The sequence below is a fragment of the Arachis hypogaea genome, chromosome 3, assembly GCF_003086295.3.
Source record: "Arachis hypogaea cultivar Tifrunner chromosome 3, arahy.Tifrunner.gnm2.J5K5, whole genome shotgun sequence".
NCBI classification, from domain to species: domain Eukaryota; kingdom Viridiplantae; phylum Streptophyta; class Magnoliopsida; order Fabales; family Fabaceae; genus Arachis; species Arachis hypogaea.
The window spans coordinates 136,001,147-136,017,350 of NC_092038.1; the positions used below are offsets into that span (position 1 = coordinate 136,001,147).

Here is a 16,204-nt window from a genome sequence, read left to right on the forward strand (position 1 = left end):
ATAATATGCAAATAACGAAACTAAGCATCTGTGGATCCGAGTCGATAGAAACAAGATAGAACAGACGGCCACTTTTTAACGTTGTCTTCTTCCTTTTTAACGTGATCGACCTTTCAGCCCGCTTATACATACATTGATATTAACTCTTTATATTACAGTAATAAGTAATAATTAATATTATAATGTTAGTCCAAATTTGAATCTGCCAGTGTTCCTTTAATTTCGCGTATATAAATTGTTGAAGCATTCCATCCATGCATCCTCAATATTGAAAAAATTAAATAATATATATTGAGAAACCTCGTCAAAATCAAACTCTCTGCTTCTTCGTTCTTTTCTTCTCCATAGAAGAGAAGACACAAGAGAGAGCCAACACAATTAATATATACATACAGAGATGTATCCTCCACCACCGCCGCCGCCACCGCCACCGCCGCTAACAACAACAACAGCAACAACATCAGATCATGCACAAGCAAAACCGCCACCATATGATCATAACAACGCGCAACAAGCTCCACCACCTTATTACTATTATGATCAGAATGCACAACCACCACCACCGCCGCCGCCACCTTATTTCGATCCTTGTTATCATCATCATCATCATCATCATCATGCAGAGCCACCACCACCACCACCACCACCACCAATGTACTACATCCCGAATCCAATGTTGCCGCTCCCAATTTATACTAATTCCGAAAAGGTGGAATGGTCCACAGGCCTTTTTGATTGCTTGTCTGACATCAAAAACTGTATGTAACGTAACTCTTTCCTTAATTAATCAACCAGCAATAATCAATGCGTGATTTGCTTAATTTCCTTAATTAATTCGCCAGGTTTGATAACGTGCTTGTGTCCCTGCTTCACGTTTGGTCAAATTGCAGAGATGATTGACAGGGACGCATCTTGTAAGAAACTAATAACATACATCAATTATGATTATTATTATTAATTGATTAATTAATTATTAATGATTGTTGGTGATGATGCAGCGTGTGCAATAAGCGGGGCACTGTATGCGATGATATTGTTTTTCATTGGAAGCCCATGCCTATACTCATGCATCTACAGAACAAGGATGAGAAGACAGTTTCTTTTGAAGGAGACTCTTTGCTTGGATTGCATCGTTCATTTCTTCTGTGAGCCATGCGCTCTCTGCCAAGAATATCGCGAGCTTCAGAACCGTGGATTTGACATGTCTCTTGGTTGGAACGGCAATCTTGACCGTTGGAACAACCAGATGGCTTCACACCAACAACAACCACCACCTGTTCTAAACATGACCCGTTAATTCAAAACTGTTGTTGTATGTTTTTCTTTTGATTCATAGTTTCTTTAATTTGTGTTGCATGTTCAATTCTTTTGTAACAACAGTTTTGAATATGTAGGCATCATTGAATATCATATCCGAGGTGCCGTGGAGCGTTTTTTTTTGTACAACACAAATTACTGTATGTATTAATATCATTCATTATTCATTATCTTCTCTACTTCAAAACTCTACTCACTGCTTTCTGCTTTAAACATATATAAACTTATTACATATAAGGCTATTGAATGAATGAATCAGAATTTTTACTTAAATGTGTTATTTATTCTGTATTGTATATGATGATTCAATCAATATGCTGTTAAATTATTCTTTATGTGAAGGACTGATGAGTGAGCATAAATAATGACCCAAAGCCCAAGATGTATGATCAATATGCTGTTAAAGTATTCATCGAGCTTGCTGAATAAACATTAAACAATAATAAATGGTATGCGATGTGTATCTATCTGTATAGGTAGGAAACTTCCACTTTGACTGAGTCCCCGGCAAGTGTGGTAGACATGTTCCCTTTTTGCAGGATTTGTAATGTTTACAAAATGGAAAAAAGTCACATTCATTCTTTATTGCTAGAAAAAAAAAAAAAAGCAAAAGTGAAAATGATTGATTTTGAAGGTGGACCGACCGTATTTAAATAAAGTAATGCATACCATTCCACAATGGCAATGCCCTTTACTTGCGCCACTAACTGCTAAAACTATTAGTAAGTGGTATACACTAACACTATGTAAGACAAAGATCAAATACTTGAAGAAAAAGTAATATAATATATGAATTTGTATAGGCTAGTTTTGAATACACAGATTATGCTCCTTATATATATAACTAAGGAGTGTTTGTGACTCACTATAATTTAAGGAATGACCTCGTGTATAGGCAACATATGCATGCATTAAAAGCAGCAACAAAACCCAACCCTTGGATTCTTGAAGACCAATACCGAACCCAACAAAGACATTAACCCTTTCCCTATCCCATACTCACTTTCTCTCTGCTGCTTTTCTTTTCTTTGCTCTTCGGGCCCCCTTCACTTGAGAAACCAATCGAGTGCAAAAGATATATACTTGATTTTGCCATTGATTTAAGCATATTATTATTGGAAGAGAAGAAGAGAAGGGTTGGTGTTGTATGTTGAAGAGAGAGTTAGGAAGATGGAAGGAGCAGAGGTGGAGCTAGAGAAAAGAAGCTTGTTCCTGAAAAGCTTGATACAGAAGAAGAAATGCATAGAGCAACAAGAGCAGCATGACCATCTCCACAAAAACAATGTTAGAGTCAGAGCTTCTGATATGCCTCTCTCTTTGCAGAACCTTGCCTTTCGTTGTGCCCGCCATCACCTTGATTCCATGCCTTCCAACAAGCTTGACAGCAAACGTTTGGCTCTTGCCCTCAAGAAGGTCACTAATCACTATTCTTTTTTCCAGTTACCACTTAGTAATTTATTGAGATCTGTGAATATGTATTTGTTGTTGCTTTGTTGGCCGCTTTCACTCTTTCAGATGAATCTTTATTTGATCTGTTTCTTAGTTTTCTTGACGGTAATGTTTGCTCATGGTTTACCCTGTCTTTGTTTTTGAAATATAAGAGATTTCACTTGGCATGCCTCTGTGAACTGTGAAGAATGTCAACCAAGTACATTCCCCAGATTGCATTTTAGGCCTTCTGGTTCTGCAACTAACTATAGGTTTGAAGTTTGTCACTATCAATGAATGAATATATGGTCCCTCATTTCATTAATTTGGGGTTCCAGGTTTGGTAGATGATATTAGTTCAAGTTGCAATTTTAGAATTATAATGATATGCGACACCCTATAGTAGCACATTTCTTAGATTGGGGATTATTTAGTTGATAGATTTATAGGATTTGAACTAGATCAGTTTGTAACTAAATTTGCTATTAGAATTACTTGCAAAATGTTTGGGCTATTTTTGGTCATGATATTATCCTTGTATGAATGACTTGAATTGAATGGGTTATGAGTTATGACAGAAAGATGGTGACTGGTGTTGCAGGAGTTTGATTCTTCATACGGACCCGCTTGGCACTGCATTGTGGGAACTAGCTTTGGGTCCTATGTGACTCACTCTGTTGGTGGTTTCTTGTATTTTTCCATTGACAAGGTTTATATCCTTCTGTTCAAGACAGCTGTTGAACCATTAGACCGTTGATAACATCCTGTTATCAGCTTTTATTTGATGCATATTTCCTTGGCATATTCAATATCAAAAATTTCCAACCAAACTCATCATATGTAAAATTACAAGCTAAGAACTATAAAGATGTGTTCTGCAATGTGTCCAATGCAATTTTCGGCTATGGGAGTGCATTTGAGTATATAATTTGTCCAGAAAATTCATAGGACATTCTATAATTTTTCATAAAGCTTGTATTCCAACTACCAAGACCAAGCATCTGCTCTTGAGTAGCATTGAAAACAATAGGAAAAGTTATAATATAAAAATTTGCAAAAAGCATATCATATTAGTAATTTGTCAGTATTTGATGATAGTGAATCTGCAAGATTAAATAAAATAAAATAAATAGTTTCATAGCTCTAACAAGTTATTCTGAAGAAAAATATGCAAATTATAAGAAGGGTGGAAAACCAACACAGCTAATTTTGGATTAAATGCTATCTGCTAACTAGCTGATTATTATTATTGTACTTGTCTCTATGCTTGTCAAAAAACTATTTACCACTGCTAGTGAGGTTTGATTGCACTATTCGTTTGTTGCATATTAATATTACATATTTCAAAAGATAACGACAAGTTTCAATTAATTATTTGTGGTTTGCGTTGAGACACCTCATCCAATAATGAATCAACATCTGTCTAGTCTATCCCGTTCTCCAACTATACGTTTCGCATGCACAAATATACAGAGATAAATAGATATAAAGATACATAAATTTTATAATATATTTGATAATAATATAAAAGACACACATATACAAATTAAATGTCAATTTTATTTTTTGTATTAATAATTTTAAGAATAATTAAGAATTAAAAATTAAATTTTGTGTCTTATATATTACATCTCCGTATCTTAACTTTAAGAAAAAACATTAAATACATAAATTCTATATGTATTTATGTACCACCGTTTCTATCTCCCCATGTCTCAGCAAACAAACACAACTCAAGATAATAGATAATGGTTGGCACGCAAGTGTGATACAATAGAGAAATATGGATCAAGAGTCTTCTCCTCACGAGGCCATGTTTCTGGTGTTAGGTTACCTTCCAGTCTACGAGCTTTTATTGATGTCTCAAGTTTGCAGGTCACTGAGAGATGCACTGAACAACGATGTGCTGCCATGGCTAAACATCCTTGTTCAAAGGCCTCTCAGTTCTCGACTCTCTGATCACACTCTCATCAACATCACCTCCAAGGCCAATGGTGGCCTCAAAACACTCTCTCTTATCAACTGCATCCACATCACGAACCACGGCCTTCAAACCCTCGTTCGTCAAAACCCTCACATAACAAAGGTATATGTTTATTTGCTTCAATTAAATTAAGCTAGGATTGGATTCTGTTTCTGGAATCGAGATATTCTAATTTGTAAATATTTGATTCGGAGGTGTAGCTGCACATACCAGGATGCAGCAGCATAACCCCTGAAGGAGTCGTAGCAGCCGTGACAACACTCTGCCATGGAAGCAATTGCTTAAGAACCTTGAGAATTAACGGCATCTATAACCTAAACAGGGAGCATCTACGCACGCTGGCTTCTTGCCTTAACAACAACCTCCAATTAGAGCAGCAGCCTCTCTTCTATCACGAACGCCACAGAGAAAGGGAGAGGATTATTGATTTGGAGGCATGTCCCAAGTGCTATGAGGCGAGGGAGGTTTATGACTGCCCGAAAAGAGAGTGCGAGTGTAGAGCATGCAGTTTTTGTATTCCAAGATGTGAAAACTGTGGTGGCTGCATTGCATCAGAACAAGTGGAAGAGGCTGCTTGTTCAGATATCTTGTGCCTTAATTGCTGGTTACATGAGCATCCCAAATGCAGTTTCTGTAACAAGCCATACTGTAGGCAACACACTTCATGGTGGCCCAATTCTTCTGACTCTACATTCGTTTGTAGAGTTTGCCAAGAAAATTCAAGTGGATACACCTACATGGATGACTTTATGTAATCATCAATAACTTATTCACATTTATCTATATATATGAATAAGCTGCTGGACGTTGTTTCCCCTGTTAATATGCCTATGATACTATGATTAAAATGTTGATGATAGTACCTCGCGGCTAGCACGAAACATAATTTAGTGCGCAATTAATTTAACACAAACAGACAAAAACTAACCTCCAGTTGATAGGGTCATATATTACATGGAAATGGAAGATTATTATAGTAAGTGTGAAAGGACGATACTAAAACATAAAACTACGCCTCTATGGCCCTATTCATATTCACATAGTTAGTTACATGATGCAATTTCCCTATTCAACTAAAACACCATCAGGCAGCTGCAGTGCCCTTCCTGGCCCTCTTTGCCGGAGACTTTAGCGACTTTGGCTGCTTCGGCTTTGCCGGCGTCGACACCTTCTTCGTCTTCTTAACACCAACCTTCGCCGCCACGGAGGCACTCCGCTTGGGGCGCTGCTGCGGCTTCTGCTGCTTCATCGAGATTTCCTTCTTGTCCTTCTTGGCGGCACCGGAGAGCTTGTAGGAGGCCTTGATCTTGAGGAGGTTCCCTTTGGCGGTTTGGTTCTTGAGCTGCAACGCAAGAATCTTCCTGAAATTCTCGGGCAGCACCGCCTTGTGCTTCTCCTCCATGTACTTGGCTATCGCGTAAGGGCTCGAACCGCCTTTCTCGTTCAGAGCCACCAACGCCTCCTTAATCATCTGCAAATCAACAAAAACCCACCGCCAACACTTATTAACTTCTCAATTCACATGATCAACTATAACCGAAACCAAATTAACCTAAAATTGTGAACCACGATCAAAGCGAGTACCTGAAAATATGGAGGGTGAGAAGCGGTTTTGGCCTGTTTGGGCTGCTTCTTGGGAGCCTTGGGCTTTTTCTCCTTGACTGACTTCGGCTTCTCCATCGGCTGTTCAACGGCGGCGGGAGCAGACATTTTCGATGACGTGATCACTGAGAAACAATTTGAGTAGTGTAGTCTTGAAACGGTAGATTCTGGAAATAACTGAACCTACGCTTTGGCTTTATATAGAGGCATATCATAGCTGGTGAGAAGAATCAGCGCGGGAGATATTTTACTATGCTATTGGTGGAGTCACTGGGAACGAGGATTGCCAGCGTGTCAAGGGAGAGATCTAGAACGTACACGTGGTCACAATATTAGCGTTGTTTGCGATGCTGTGGACGTACGTGGTTTTTTTCTGGAATGACAAAGCCACAAAGGTGCACTCTGTTTTGGTTATGCTTTTGAGCATTGTTTCAGTTTGGGCTAAAAACGGAAAAAAACAGTGTGTTTTCTTGCTGGTTTTGGTAGTCCATTTATTCTCACTGTTTTTTGCCTTTCGCCTAAAAAATATTTGGGGATTAATGATATCAGATAACTGATTACAATGCGGGTTAAATCACACAAAATGGTAATTATGTAGATCTTATAAGGATACAGTAATTGATGACAAATAATTAGTCTGGCTGTGTTTGTACAAAAAATTCAATGGAAAGTGATGGTGTAATTGTCAATATACATTTGATCAACGTGGCCACTCTAATTTTTCTACAAAACCAAACACAAAATTGGTAGTTGAAGGGCATGTCTGATGTCTCTACTCTCTCTTTCTGAGCTCTCTATCCATAAATTACATTAATGTGTAGCTAGTTTTACATGACAAATACATTCAAAAGTAAAGCAACTAAGATCACAGAGCTTGTGAAAGATCCACCATTGTAGTAATATTGTGACAAGCAACCTGAACTTGTGGAGTTGGATGGGGCCAGTAATGTGCCATTTATTTTTGAGCCTTTTTTACCAAAACTGCAGTTCACAAATATGCAACCAAAAAGAGTAATAAATAATTGAACAAGATAAAACACTCGAGCAGGGAACAAAATATAAAGCCATTTATACCTTCCAGGAAATATACAAGAACCATGACCTGTAACAATTACAATGTAAAATATATCAGTCATAATTCACTCTCCTTGCTAAGGTTTATCAAAACCTGGTAGCATGTGGATATAAACATGCATATTTATGTGTAAGGGTGTGGAATAACTTACTTGGGTCCGTGGTGGTTATGGTTGCAACCCCTTTGAAATCACAAGTCCCAGGAGATTTAGCCATCTTCTGATAATATGCATTGAAAGCATATGTAGCATGTGAGACTACATTATCTGGTTCATAACATGGTTGACCTTGCAGCAGAGGTGAACAATCAACTTTCCCTGGTCCACAAGCCCAGTCGAGCGCCGCCTGTAGCATCTTAGCATCAGCATTACTCTTGGTGACACAAAATGTCTGATTTGTTGTATCATTTGCAAATATAGTACCGGCACCAGTCAAGTGTAAGGTATACACCGGTTCTCCATTAGCATAAAACATCCCCCAATACTTTTCAGAGGTTGGACCCGTTCTTAGGTCTTCATTGTAAAGCTCATAAATATATGTACTAACTGCAATTCCAGGATGTTTAGGAGTCCCAGTATTGTTAAGTACATGTCTGATCAAGTTGCTATTGTAAGTGTTGGCATTATCCACAGTTGCGTCCGGTTCAGATGATGAGTCGCCTTTGGAGGGCCATCCCGATTCAGTAACCACAATAGGGATATTGGTGAAGTTCAAATCAGACATTGCAAAATAAGCAGCATCAACCACTGCATCGAATACATTAGTATAATGCAGGAGAGTGTTGGGATCAACAGCTTCCTTATTTGGAGGTAAGGGGCGGAATAATGCATAATCCAGTGGGATCACACCATTGGATTGCTGGTAATCATAATACGGGTACACATTGATCATGAGATATGAACCTGTTGATTGCAGAAACTTAAGCAAGGGAACCATGACCGGATTCCAAGTCCGATTGAAAAACGCTTGGGAAGGTGGAAAAGAGTCAAGGATGATAGAGGAAGAGTGTGGAGTAGACACTTTTATCTGCTGATCAAGATTAGCAGCCACCAGAGCAGAGTGAATAAATGTTAAGGCCGAGACTATAAGCGGGGCTGCATTTGGGAGAGTTGTTAGGATCTCGGAACCAACAGCTATGGAAGTTATGTTGGTAGCAGGGACATGAGCTATTACATTCCGCGAAACCCATTTTGCTGCAGTTGCATTGGACTGGCCAATGCCGAGTAGCTGGTCATTCGGAACAGAAACGGCCACACGGATCCCTGTGTTGGCGAGTGCAAGAAGCAAAGATTGGTCAGCATCATAGAGTCTAACATGTTGGATACCTTGAGCTTTAAGAAGGGCAACAATCTCTTTTGGACTTGGCATTTCAGAGACATCTGTACCAATGTTTACTCCAATATATGCATCTGCAGAAATACACTCCAAGTTCTCACAGATGAAGGAGGGATGGAGAACTAACATCTAAAACTCATGACATTATAGTACACTTAGTTTCTAATAAGTCAATAATTTGGGTAATCCATCATAGTAACAACAATAACAGAAAGTACGACAAGGATATAATAATGTCCTTAGATAAATGGAATTAAATTAGCAGTGGCCGTTGAGTTCATGTTTGATTGTAAACCATGTCACCCCATGTGTGTTTCTTGTGCATATCTATAATGGTAGGACCACATGAGACATGAATTCAGCTGAAAGAAGTGTAACGCACTCAAATGATGTCTGGTGGGTAGGTGAACATCAGAAGCACCTATTTCCACTAGACATGTAACACATGCAAGAGAGTAGAGAAGAAATGCATGCTCCTTAATTATTAGAAAGCTACGACTTATAAATGGAAGATTTATTTATTTGGTCATATAATCTAGGGGAAATGCATAGGTCAGAATGAAGTACCCTCACCCTCACCATCATTATTTCCTACACTGACGGCTATTTTCTTAATGCCACCCATAATTAAATTTTGTGTAGAGAAATACTTGCGTACTCTTGAAACATATTTAATTTATACTCAACAATATTTATATCCACTCATTTTCATTATTGTGCTCCAAGAACAGTGAACACCCAAGATTTCTTGTATGCTCAACTCTAATGCCAACCAGGTCACAGCTTAATTCTAAAGCTACATCGTACCAATACTAATTGAAAGACCCAAGTGAAGGGTATTTTAGTCTTATGACATTATATTGTATGAAGTGCAATCTTCAAAGGAAGGCAGGGATGAGCTGGGACGCAATAAGGTTGTTCCCACAATAACACAAAAAGACCGGAAAGGACATACACTAGATTCTGTGCAAAGGAAAAGATTTTCTCACACTTATTGTATGAACTATGAAGTGCAATCTCTCTCTCTCTCTCTCTCTCTCGAACAAATCTATGACCCCAAATAGATTATAATAACCATAAGATAAGTAAGAAAACAAGGGAGTAATCCAAAGAACACAATGGTAGAACAGTAGAAGAAACTGGGGAAGGACAGAAAGAGGTATTCATGACATACACCAAAGCAAAAACGAACTCCGAAAACTATTAGGCATTAAAGATAGTATTAACTGAAAAAACAGCATAATGAACAAGATTGCCAAACTGAAATCACCTACAAGAGATGGCTCAAAATGACATACCTCCTCCTCCTGCGGCAGAAACAGAGATTGGGAGCACAAGAAAGTGCATCAGCAGAAGAAGCAGCAACAGAGCCATGAAACTTGAGTAGAAAAAGCCAGAGTGCAGCAGTAAGATAAAAGGAGCAAATAGCAATGCTTTCGTTCACTATGAAGGAAACTTGAAAGGAAAGAAGGTGAGAATAAAGAGCTACAAAGCTTGGAATTTTCTATGGCGCGTGATGGAAAAAGAACATCAAAGTATGCTGCTTTTGAGGCCCTTTAAGAGAAAGAGAGAACTAGCCAGCGACTAGTGACTAGTAGTGAGTAAGTGAGTTATGTGTGGCAAACAGAACAATTTGCCTTTACTCTGTTTTTTTTCTTTAATATCATTTTTCTCTTCCTTATATTTCAAAACAAGACTATAATAAAAATAATTCATATTTATTTATTTAAATTTGTACTTTAACTTATTAATGAAAGATAAAAATTGCATACATAAATTAAGGAATAATACACAATGTAGTACTTTTTCATAAAATGGAACAACTATTTTTGTTTTATGTAATTGTAGTCAAAATTAAAACATCAAAGACAAACGAAGTCCTTGATTGTACATTTGTACCAAATACATGATGGCCTGTACCATGGAATCCAAGCGCCTAATTTAGCTATTCGCTGTAAATTTTTTGTAGAGTGCTATCTATATTATTATCATTTCGGTTTTGTCAAGCAACGCACCCACCATAGTTTTTGGCATAATTAGTTTACTGACTCACGCGTTCTCACTTTTTCATTATCCAATTTCATAATTACCTTGCTTGTCCACTTGAATATGATGGATGATGACAATACAAAATTAATTTGCATCTTTTGAGCACTACCAGAATTGGCAAAACATTTACCCTCTTTTGCATGCAGGTCTCTGCAGTCTGCACCCACTTGATCCAAGCACACTCTCAGAAACTTGAACAGAGCATCTGTCCTTGCCAAGGCTCGCTTAAAAAAAGAAAGTCGTTTAGGAAAAAGAAATTGTAATTTATAAGAGTATTTAAAATACTTTATCATAAAATTGTGACTTTATCTCTACTGTTTTTTGGACAGAAGAAAAAAAGAATTCATTAATCGAAATTCGAGAGTGTAATTGAAGAAGCGAACTTAAGAGTTATGCATTGACTGAAATTAACTTAGTGGCGGGGGTAGCAGAAGAATGGATCAAACTCAGAGGGTTGCAGCAATGGCAACGGCAACAGCCTCACGCGCTCACCAGTTCCACCCTGCACGTTCACCCATTCTCGATCTCTTCAACCTTTACTTGGGAGTCTGTTCCTTTTTCCTTTCATCGCTTTTCATTTCCTTCTTCTAAATTTGTTTTTCCATCTTTACTTAGTTTCCTGCATCTCTTTTCCAGAGGCATACCGCGCACAAGAACGATGACTCAATTCACGAACCACCGTAAGTTCAGCTTTTTTTTTTTTTTGGGGGGGGGGGGGTTTAGGGTTTTTGCGCTGCACTGAATAAGCGTCAAATATGGAATAATTGTGGGTGTGTGTGATTTTAGGAATAAAACACAGAAGCGTGTACTTGCTCTTAGAGATATCCCTCCGCCAAATGAGCAGTTCCTTGTGGATTTTGAGCAGCTACAGAATCAGTTTCCGGTGAGTTTGAATCTCCGATCATTCCTTTGTTGTTTTGTCTTTGCAATAGTTTTCTATTAGAATGAACGGATGCCATTCTTTGCTTTCAGGATCAAGATCAGTTACGCTCTGTCACCGAAACTATTATCATATCGCTAGTCATGCAGTGCAGTAGCCATGGCCCACGAGCAGAATTTCTTCTTTTTGCCATACGAAGCTTGTGCAGTATTGGCTGCATTAACTGGGATACTCTTCTTCCATCGCTCCTTGCATCCGTTTCTTCAGCAGAATTTCCTGTTGGTCATGGCAGTCAATCAATGCCAACTGTTTCGGCTTCGGGATTATCACAGTCAGGAATGCTACCACCTACGACCTCTATTGCCAATTCTAATAATTTTCAGTCTTCAAATCCTGCTTCTCCGATACCTTCAATTCATCCTGTTGGCTCCCCTGCTCAGTCAGCTATAGAACCATTGTCTTGTTCAGCTTTATCTCCAGTCAAATCATCTGATGTTTCCAGCACCGGACCACAATCAAAACAAGTGGCATCCATCAGAAACAACGATCTTAGCAGCCTTCGCCAGCTATGTTGCAAGATTATTTTAACTGGCCTTGAGTTTAATTTGAAACCTGCGGTTTATGCTGAAGTATTCCACCATATGCTAAATTGGCTGGTAAATTGGGACCAGAGGCAACAGGGTCTTGACGAGTCTGATTTACCAAAATCATGTGGACCTGACAAAGCCTTAACAGCTTGGCTACACAGTTGTTTGGATGTGATCTGGCTTTTAGTCGACGAAGGAAAATGTCGAGTCCCCTTTTATGAATTATTACGTAGTAGTTTGCAATTCATAGATAATATTCCTGATGATGAAGCATTGTTTACACTTATCTTGGAGATCCACAGGAGACGTGATATGATGGCTATGAACATGCAAATGTTAGATCAGCATCTTCATTGCCCTACATTTGGGACTCAAAGGATCCTTAATCAAGCAACACTCAGTATTTCAGGAGAAGCAGTAGCACAACCTCGACAGCCAGCGATCACTTATTTAAGTGTACTTGGAGAACCATTGCATGGGGAGGTGATGAGTCTCACAATTATCTTAAGAAAACCATTATTAATATATAATGAAAATATGATTTCCACTGAAACAGTTAAGGTTGGAAATTTGTTGGAGCAGCACATAACCTAAAAACATGTGTTCCTCGTCGGTGACAATATAAAGAAATGCATGAATACGTGCTTAGAGCTGTCTATACAGTGGAATATGTTACCAAATCACAGTGCTCCCATCCCCCTTTGTTAATAGACAATAATAGGTCAAATATGATGGCCATGTTTATTTTCATGTTATATTCCTGGAGTTTCCAGCTTTGCATACAGATAGAATATTGATGTTTTTTCTTCACTTACTTCCCTTTGCTTTTTCATTGTACTTATCTTTACGGTGAATTCAGAGGGAAGATCAAATCTGTCTATCTTATACTTTTGGACTTTTACAATTTAAGCACTCACCTGTGACTCAAATTCTTTTGTTGTTGATATATCTAATCATATAGCAATGCAATTTCTTCATCTACTATGTACATATGTAGTTTTGATCACGATTTGTCCTAACGTAGTCACTCAATGCTTCTTGTAGGACATTGCAAATTCTATCCAGAAGGGAAGTTTGGACTGGGAGAGAGCTTTACGTTGTCTAAGGCATGCTTTCCGCACTACACCATCACCTGATTGGTGGAGACGTGTGCTGGTATTATGTCCTTGCTTTAGGCCTTCTCAAGCGCCTACTCCTGGTGCAGTGTTTTCGACAGAAATGATCATTGAGGCAACTATTGATAGAATTGTTGAACTTCTAAGATTGACAAATTCAGGCAATAACCTTTTTCTTTTATGTGTGTAAATTTAACTTTCCTTTATACCCTTTTATATATGCTAGTTGTAATTGTGTGAATGCTCATATCAATGCAAGATTAAGTTGGCCAAGGAACAATAAGTTATTGTTCTAAAGACAACCTTGGTTATTCTCACAGAAAGGACGCCATATGGAAAACGAATATGAAGTTGATCTTGGTTAATGAGTTGGAGGATAAGGTGACCTTGTAAAACACGTGCACGCTCTCATACACACACACATATTGTGCTTATATCTGTATTGGGTAACAAACAAGTTTATTATCATCATGTAAGGTCATTGATGATCTGATCCTGAAAATCTCTCGGAAGTTTTATTTCTGGAGAAAAAAATCTATTTTATAAAGGTCATTATGACATCGAGCAATTTGAAATCAATATGGTTTAGATACATTATGATTGGGATGCCAATCCAGCTCTCACTGCAGTTTATGCAAAACTTATTATGGTGGTTGATTTACACCATCAAGTTTTGGGCATGACATATTCTCTTAGAGAATTCTCCTTCCCTTTATTATCTCCCCTTTGGACATCTCCCAGTTTTCGGGGGTCTCTCTTGTTTGATTGGTATTGGATTGTTATAGGTTTATGACCTTTCTTTGCTTTTCTGCTCGTTGTTGCTTCAAGGGTTTTTTTTGTTCTACATCTTTGTTGCATGCTTTTTCTTCTTAGGTTCACTCTTATCTTTTATTTTTTGCTAGTTAAAAGGACTTCTTCTCCCTCCTCAGATCAGTTAGATGTACTGATATCTCATTTCTTTCTACTAATAGGATGTTCTAATATTCCCCAAAAAAATTGATTATAATTTTTTCCTTCATCTTCAAAACTTATTTTTGAATAATTCTTGCAGAGATAAATTGCTGGCAGGACTGGCTTGTCTTCTCTGACCTTTTCTACTTTCTTATGAAAAATGGGTGCATTGATTTTGTTGATTTTGTGGAGAAATTGGTGTCACGGCTTACAGAGGGTGATCATCCTGTTCTTAAGACAAATCATGTGACTTGGCTACTTGCTCAGATAATTCGGATGGAGCTGGTCACGTCTACTTTGAACCCAGATGCTAAAAAGGTTGAGTTCAATCTATACTTTGTTGTTTTTGCTTGCTGCTATCGAAAGCGAATTTCATGTTCTTGTGCTTTTTGTTTTTTGAAAAATAAAAGCGCAGCTTGGTGTGCAAGCATCCCGCATTAAGCAGGGTACGGCCGTATGGGGACGGGCTATACCCAAACGGTGTAATGTAACTTTTGTTTTTAAAATTAAAAAAGATAATTTCCAAAACGTATTCTATTAGTCATGCATATTTTTCACATATAAATTTTCTAATTCGATAGGAATATGGTGGAAATAATTTATGGTAGAACATTCTTTTAGATTGACGTATTATAGAAATTGAAGGAAGTTACTTTGTGCTTTTACTAACACTTGAACTCATGTATCATACAGATTGACACAACCAGAAAGATTTTATCAGTTCATAGAGATGAGAGAAATTCTGATCCTAATGGCCCTCAGAGTACTTTGCTTGAATTTATAAGCAGCTGTCAATGCTTACGTATATGGTCGTTGAACACCACAACAAGAGAATATGTGAATAATGAGCAGCTTCAAAAAGGGAAGCAAATAGATGAATGGTGGAAACAAGTAAGCAAAGTACTATTGGTTTTCTGTACGTACTTAGGGTCTATTTGAAATATATCTTATTGTACTGGACTTCATATATCTTTTTCTTTCTGTTTTTTTTTTTCCTTTTTTAAAAAAAAATATGATTAGGAAATATTTCATGATTTTTTTCAAGCGTGCTTGATTTTCAGGGGATCGGATGTTGGATTATATGAACATGGATGATCGGTCAATAGGAATGTTCTGGGTTTTGTCGTACACAATGGCACAACCTACGTGTGAAACTGTAATGAACTGGTTAACTTCAGCTGGAATTAGCGAGTTGCCACCACAAACAATGGGACAAACTGAGAGATTAGTCGCTACACGAGAAGTGACCCCTTTGCCCATGTCATTGTTATCTGGACTTTCATTGAACTTATGTGGGAAGCTGTCCATGCTAATGAGGAAGCTTTGTTTGTTGGGCAGGTTCTCTCTCTCTCTCTCTCTCTCTCTCTCTCTCTCTCTCTCTCACACACACACACACACACACACACACACACACACATCTGGTTAAGAACAGTGTACAGCACAATATTATACCTCATTACTTTTTTATTTGAAATTACTGAAATTTCATTGAGAGGGAAGCGGTTACGAGTTTCTTGTGCTTGTTTTCCTCTTTGAACAACTAGAAATGAATTATTTAATTGTTACATCTAGTTCAGAGCATAACTTATGTATTTGTTTATTTACATTTTTTATACATATTTATGTGCAGTTACCCAGCATTCATTGTTAACGTACACTAGATTGTTGCTCTCATCATTCATTATTTCCTCACATTTCATTAATTCCTTTAAATTTTCCTTTTTTATTTTTTTAAACGTTTATGATCTTAAAGTTAAAATACATTGTTCTTTATCTCTCATTCATCTGCTTATCTTATGTCAGAAATTCTTAATGTCTTTTTTTAGTTTGCTGAAGTTGTTGATGACCTTCTGTTGAGCTATATTATTTTTATTTATTCCTA

At 37.7% G+C, this 16,204-nt stretch overlaps 6 protein-coding genes across 8 annotated transcripts in view; 4 read left to right on the forward strand and 2 right to left on the reverse strand.

Annotated features, from left to right (window-relative positions):
- The first annotated feature begins 279 nt into the window (after positions 1-279).
- Positions 280-2,282, forward strand: LOC112734166 (protein PLANT CADMIUM RESISTANCE 2). Of its 3 annotated transcripts, XR_011877957.1 has the most exons (5): positions 280-758; positions 843-914; positions 999-1,312; positions 1,395-1,457; positions 2,213-2,282. XR_011877957.1 is itself a non-coding variant. In XM_025783389.3 (4 exons), exons 1-3 carry the CDS (start codon positions 398-400, stop codon positions 1,295-1,297), a joined length of 732 nt encoding a protein of 243 aa, XP_025639174.1. In that variant the 5' UTR covers positions 280-397; the 3' UTR covers positions 1,298-1,312; positions 1,395-1,496. The 3 variants fall into 3 exon arrangements, 2 of the variants coding, with proteins under 2 accessions (XP_025639174.1, XP_072084252.1); XM_025783389.3 differs by lacking the exon at positions 2,213-2,282 and having other exon boundaries at positions 1,395-1,496; XM_072228151.1 differs by lacking the exon at positions 2,213-2,282 and having other exon boundaries at positions 999-1,496.
- Positions 2,283-2,351: 69 nt separating this feature from the next.
- On the forward strand, positions 2,352-3,626 carry LOC112734168 (dynein light chain 1, cytoplasmic). Its single transcript, XM_025783391.2, has 2 exons — positions 2,352-2,730; positions 3,347-3,626. The coding sequence occupies exons 1-2, from the start codon at positions 2,488-2,490 to the stop codon at positions 3,500-3,502; spliced, it is 399 nt and encodes a 132-aa protein (XP_025639176.1). The 5' UTR covers positions 2,352-2,487; the 3' UTR covers positions 3,503-3,626.
- Positions 3,627-3,763: 137 nt separating this feature from the next.
- Positions 3,764-5,552, forward strand: LOC112734164 (F-box protein SKIP28). Its single transcript, XM_025783385.3, has 2 exons — positions 3,764-4,831; positions 4,930-5,552. Exons 1-2 carry the CDS (start codon positions 4,529-4,531, stop codon positions 5,482-5,484), a joined length of 858 nt encoding a protein of 285 aa, XP_025639170.1. The 5' UTR covers positions 3,764-4,528; the 3' UTR covers positions 5,485-5,552.
- A 79-nt stretch (positions 5,553-5,631) lies between these two features.
- Positions 5,632-6,755, reverse strand: LOC112734167 (histone H1). Its single transcript, XM_025783390.2, has 2 exons — positions 6,314-6,755; positions 5,632-6,200 (listed from the first exon to the last, which is right to left on the reverse strand). Exons 1-2 carry the CDS (start codon positions 6,437-6,439, stop codon positions 5,814-5,816), a joined length of 513 nt encoding a protein of 170 aa, XP_025639175.1. The 5' UTR covers positions 6,440-6,755; the 3' UTR covers positions 5,632-5,813.
- Positions 6,756-6,900: 145 nt separating this feature from the next.
- On the reverse strand, positions 6,901-10,655 carry LOC112734163 (glucan endo-1,3-beta-glucosidase 3). The gene is made up of 4 exons (XM_025783384.3): positions 10,039-10,655; positions 7,558-8,814; positions 7,406-7,433; positions 6,901-7,312 (listed from the first exon to the last, which is right to left on the reverse strand). Exons 1-4 carry the CDS (start codon positions 10,112-10,114, stop codon positions 7,159-7,161), a joined length of 1,515 nt encoding a protein of 504 aa, XP_025639169.1. The 5' UTR covers positions 10,115-10,655; the 3' UTR covers positions 6,901-7,158.
- A 93-nt stretch (positions 10,656-10,748) lies between these two features.
- The window catches only part of LOC112734162 (mediator of RNA polymerase II transcription subunit 23-like), a 15,758-nt gene continuing 10,302 nt past the window's right edge, over positions 10,749-16,204 (forward strand). The window contains 6 exon segments of the mRNA XM_072228111.1: positions 10,749-11,335; positions 11,426-11,469; positions 11,576-11,672; positions 11,762-12,739; positions 13,301-13,532; positions 14,423-14,640. Of these exon segments, the coding sequence (XP_072084212.1) occupies positions 11,225-11,335; positions 11,426-11,469; positions 11,576-11,672; positions 11,762-12,739; positions 13,301-13,532; positions 14,423-14,640 (1,680 nt within the window). The 5' untranslated portion in view covers positions 10,749-11,224.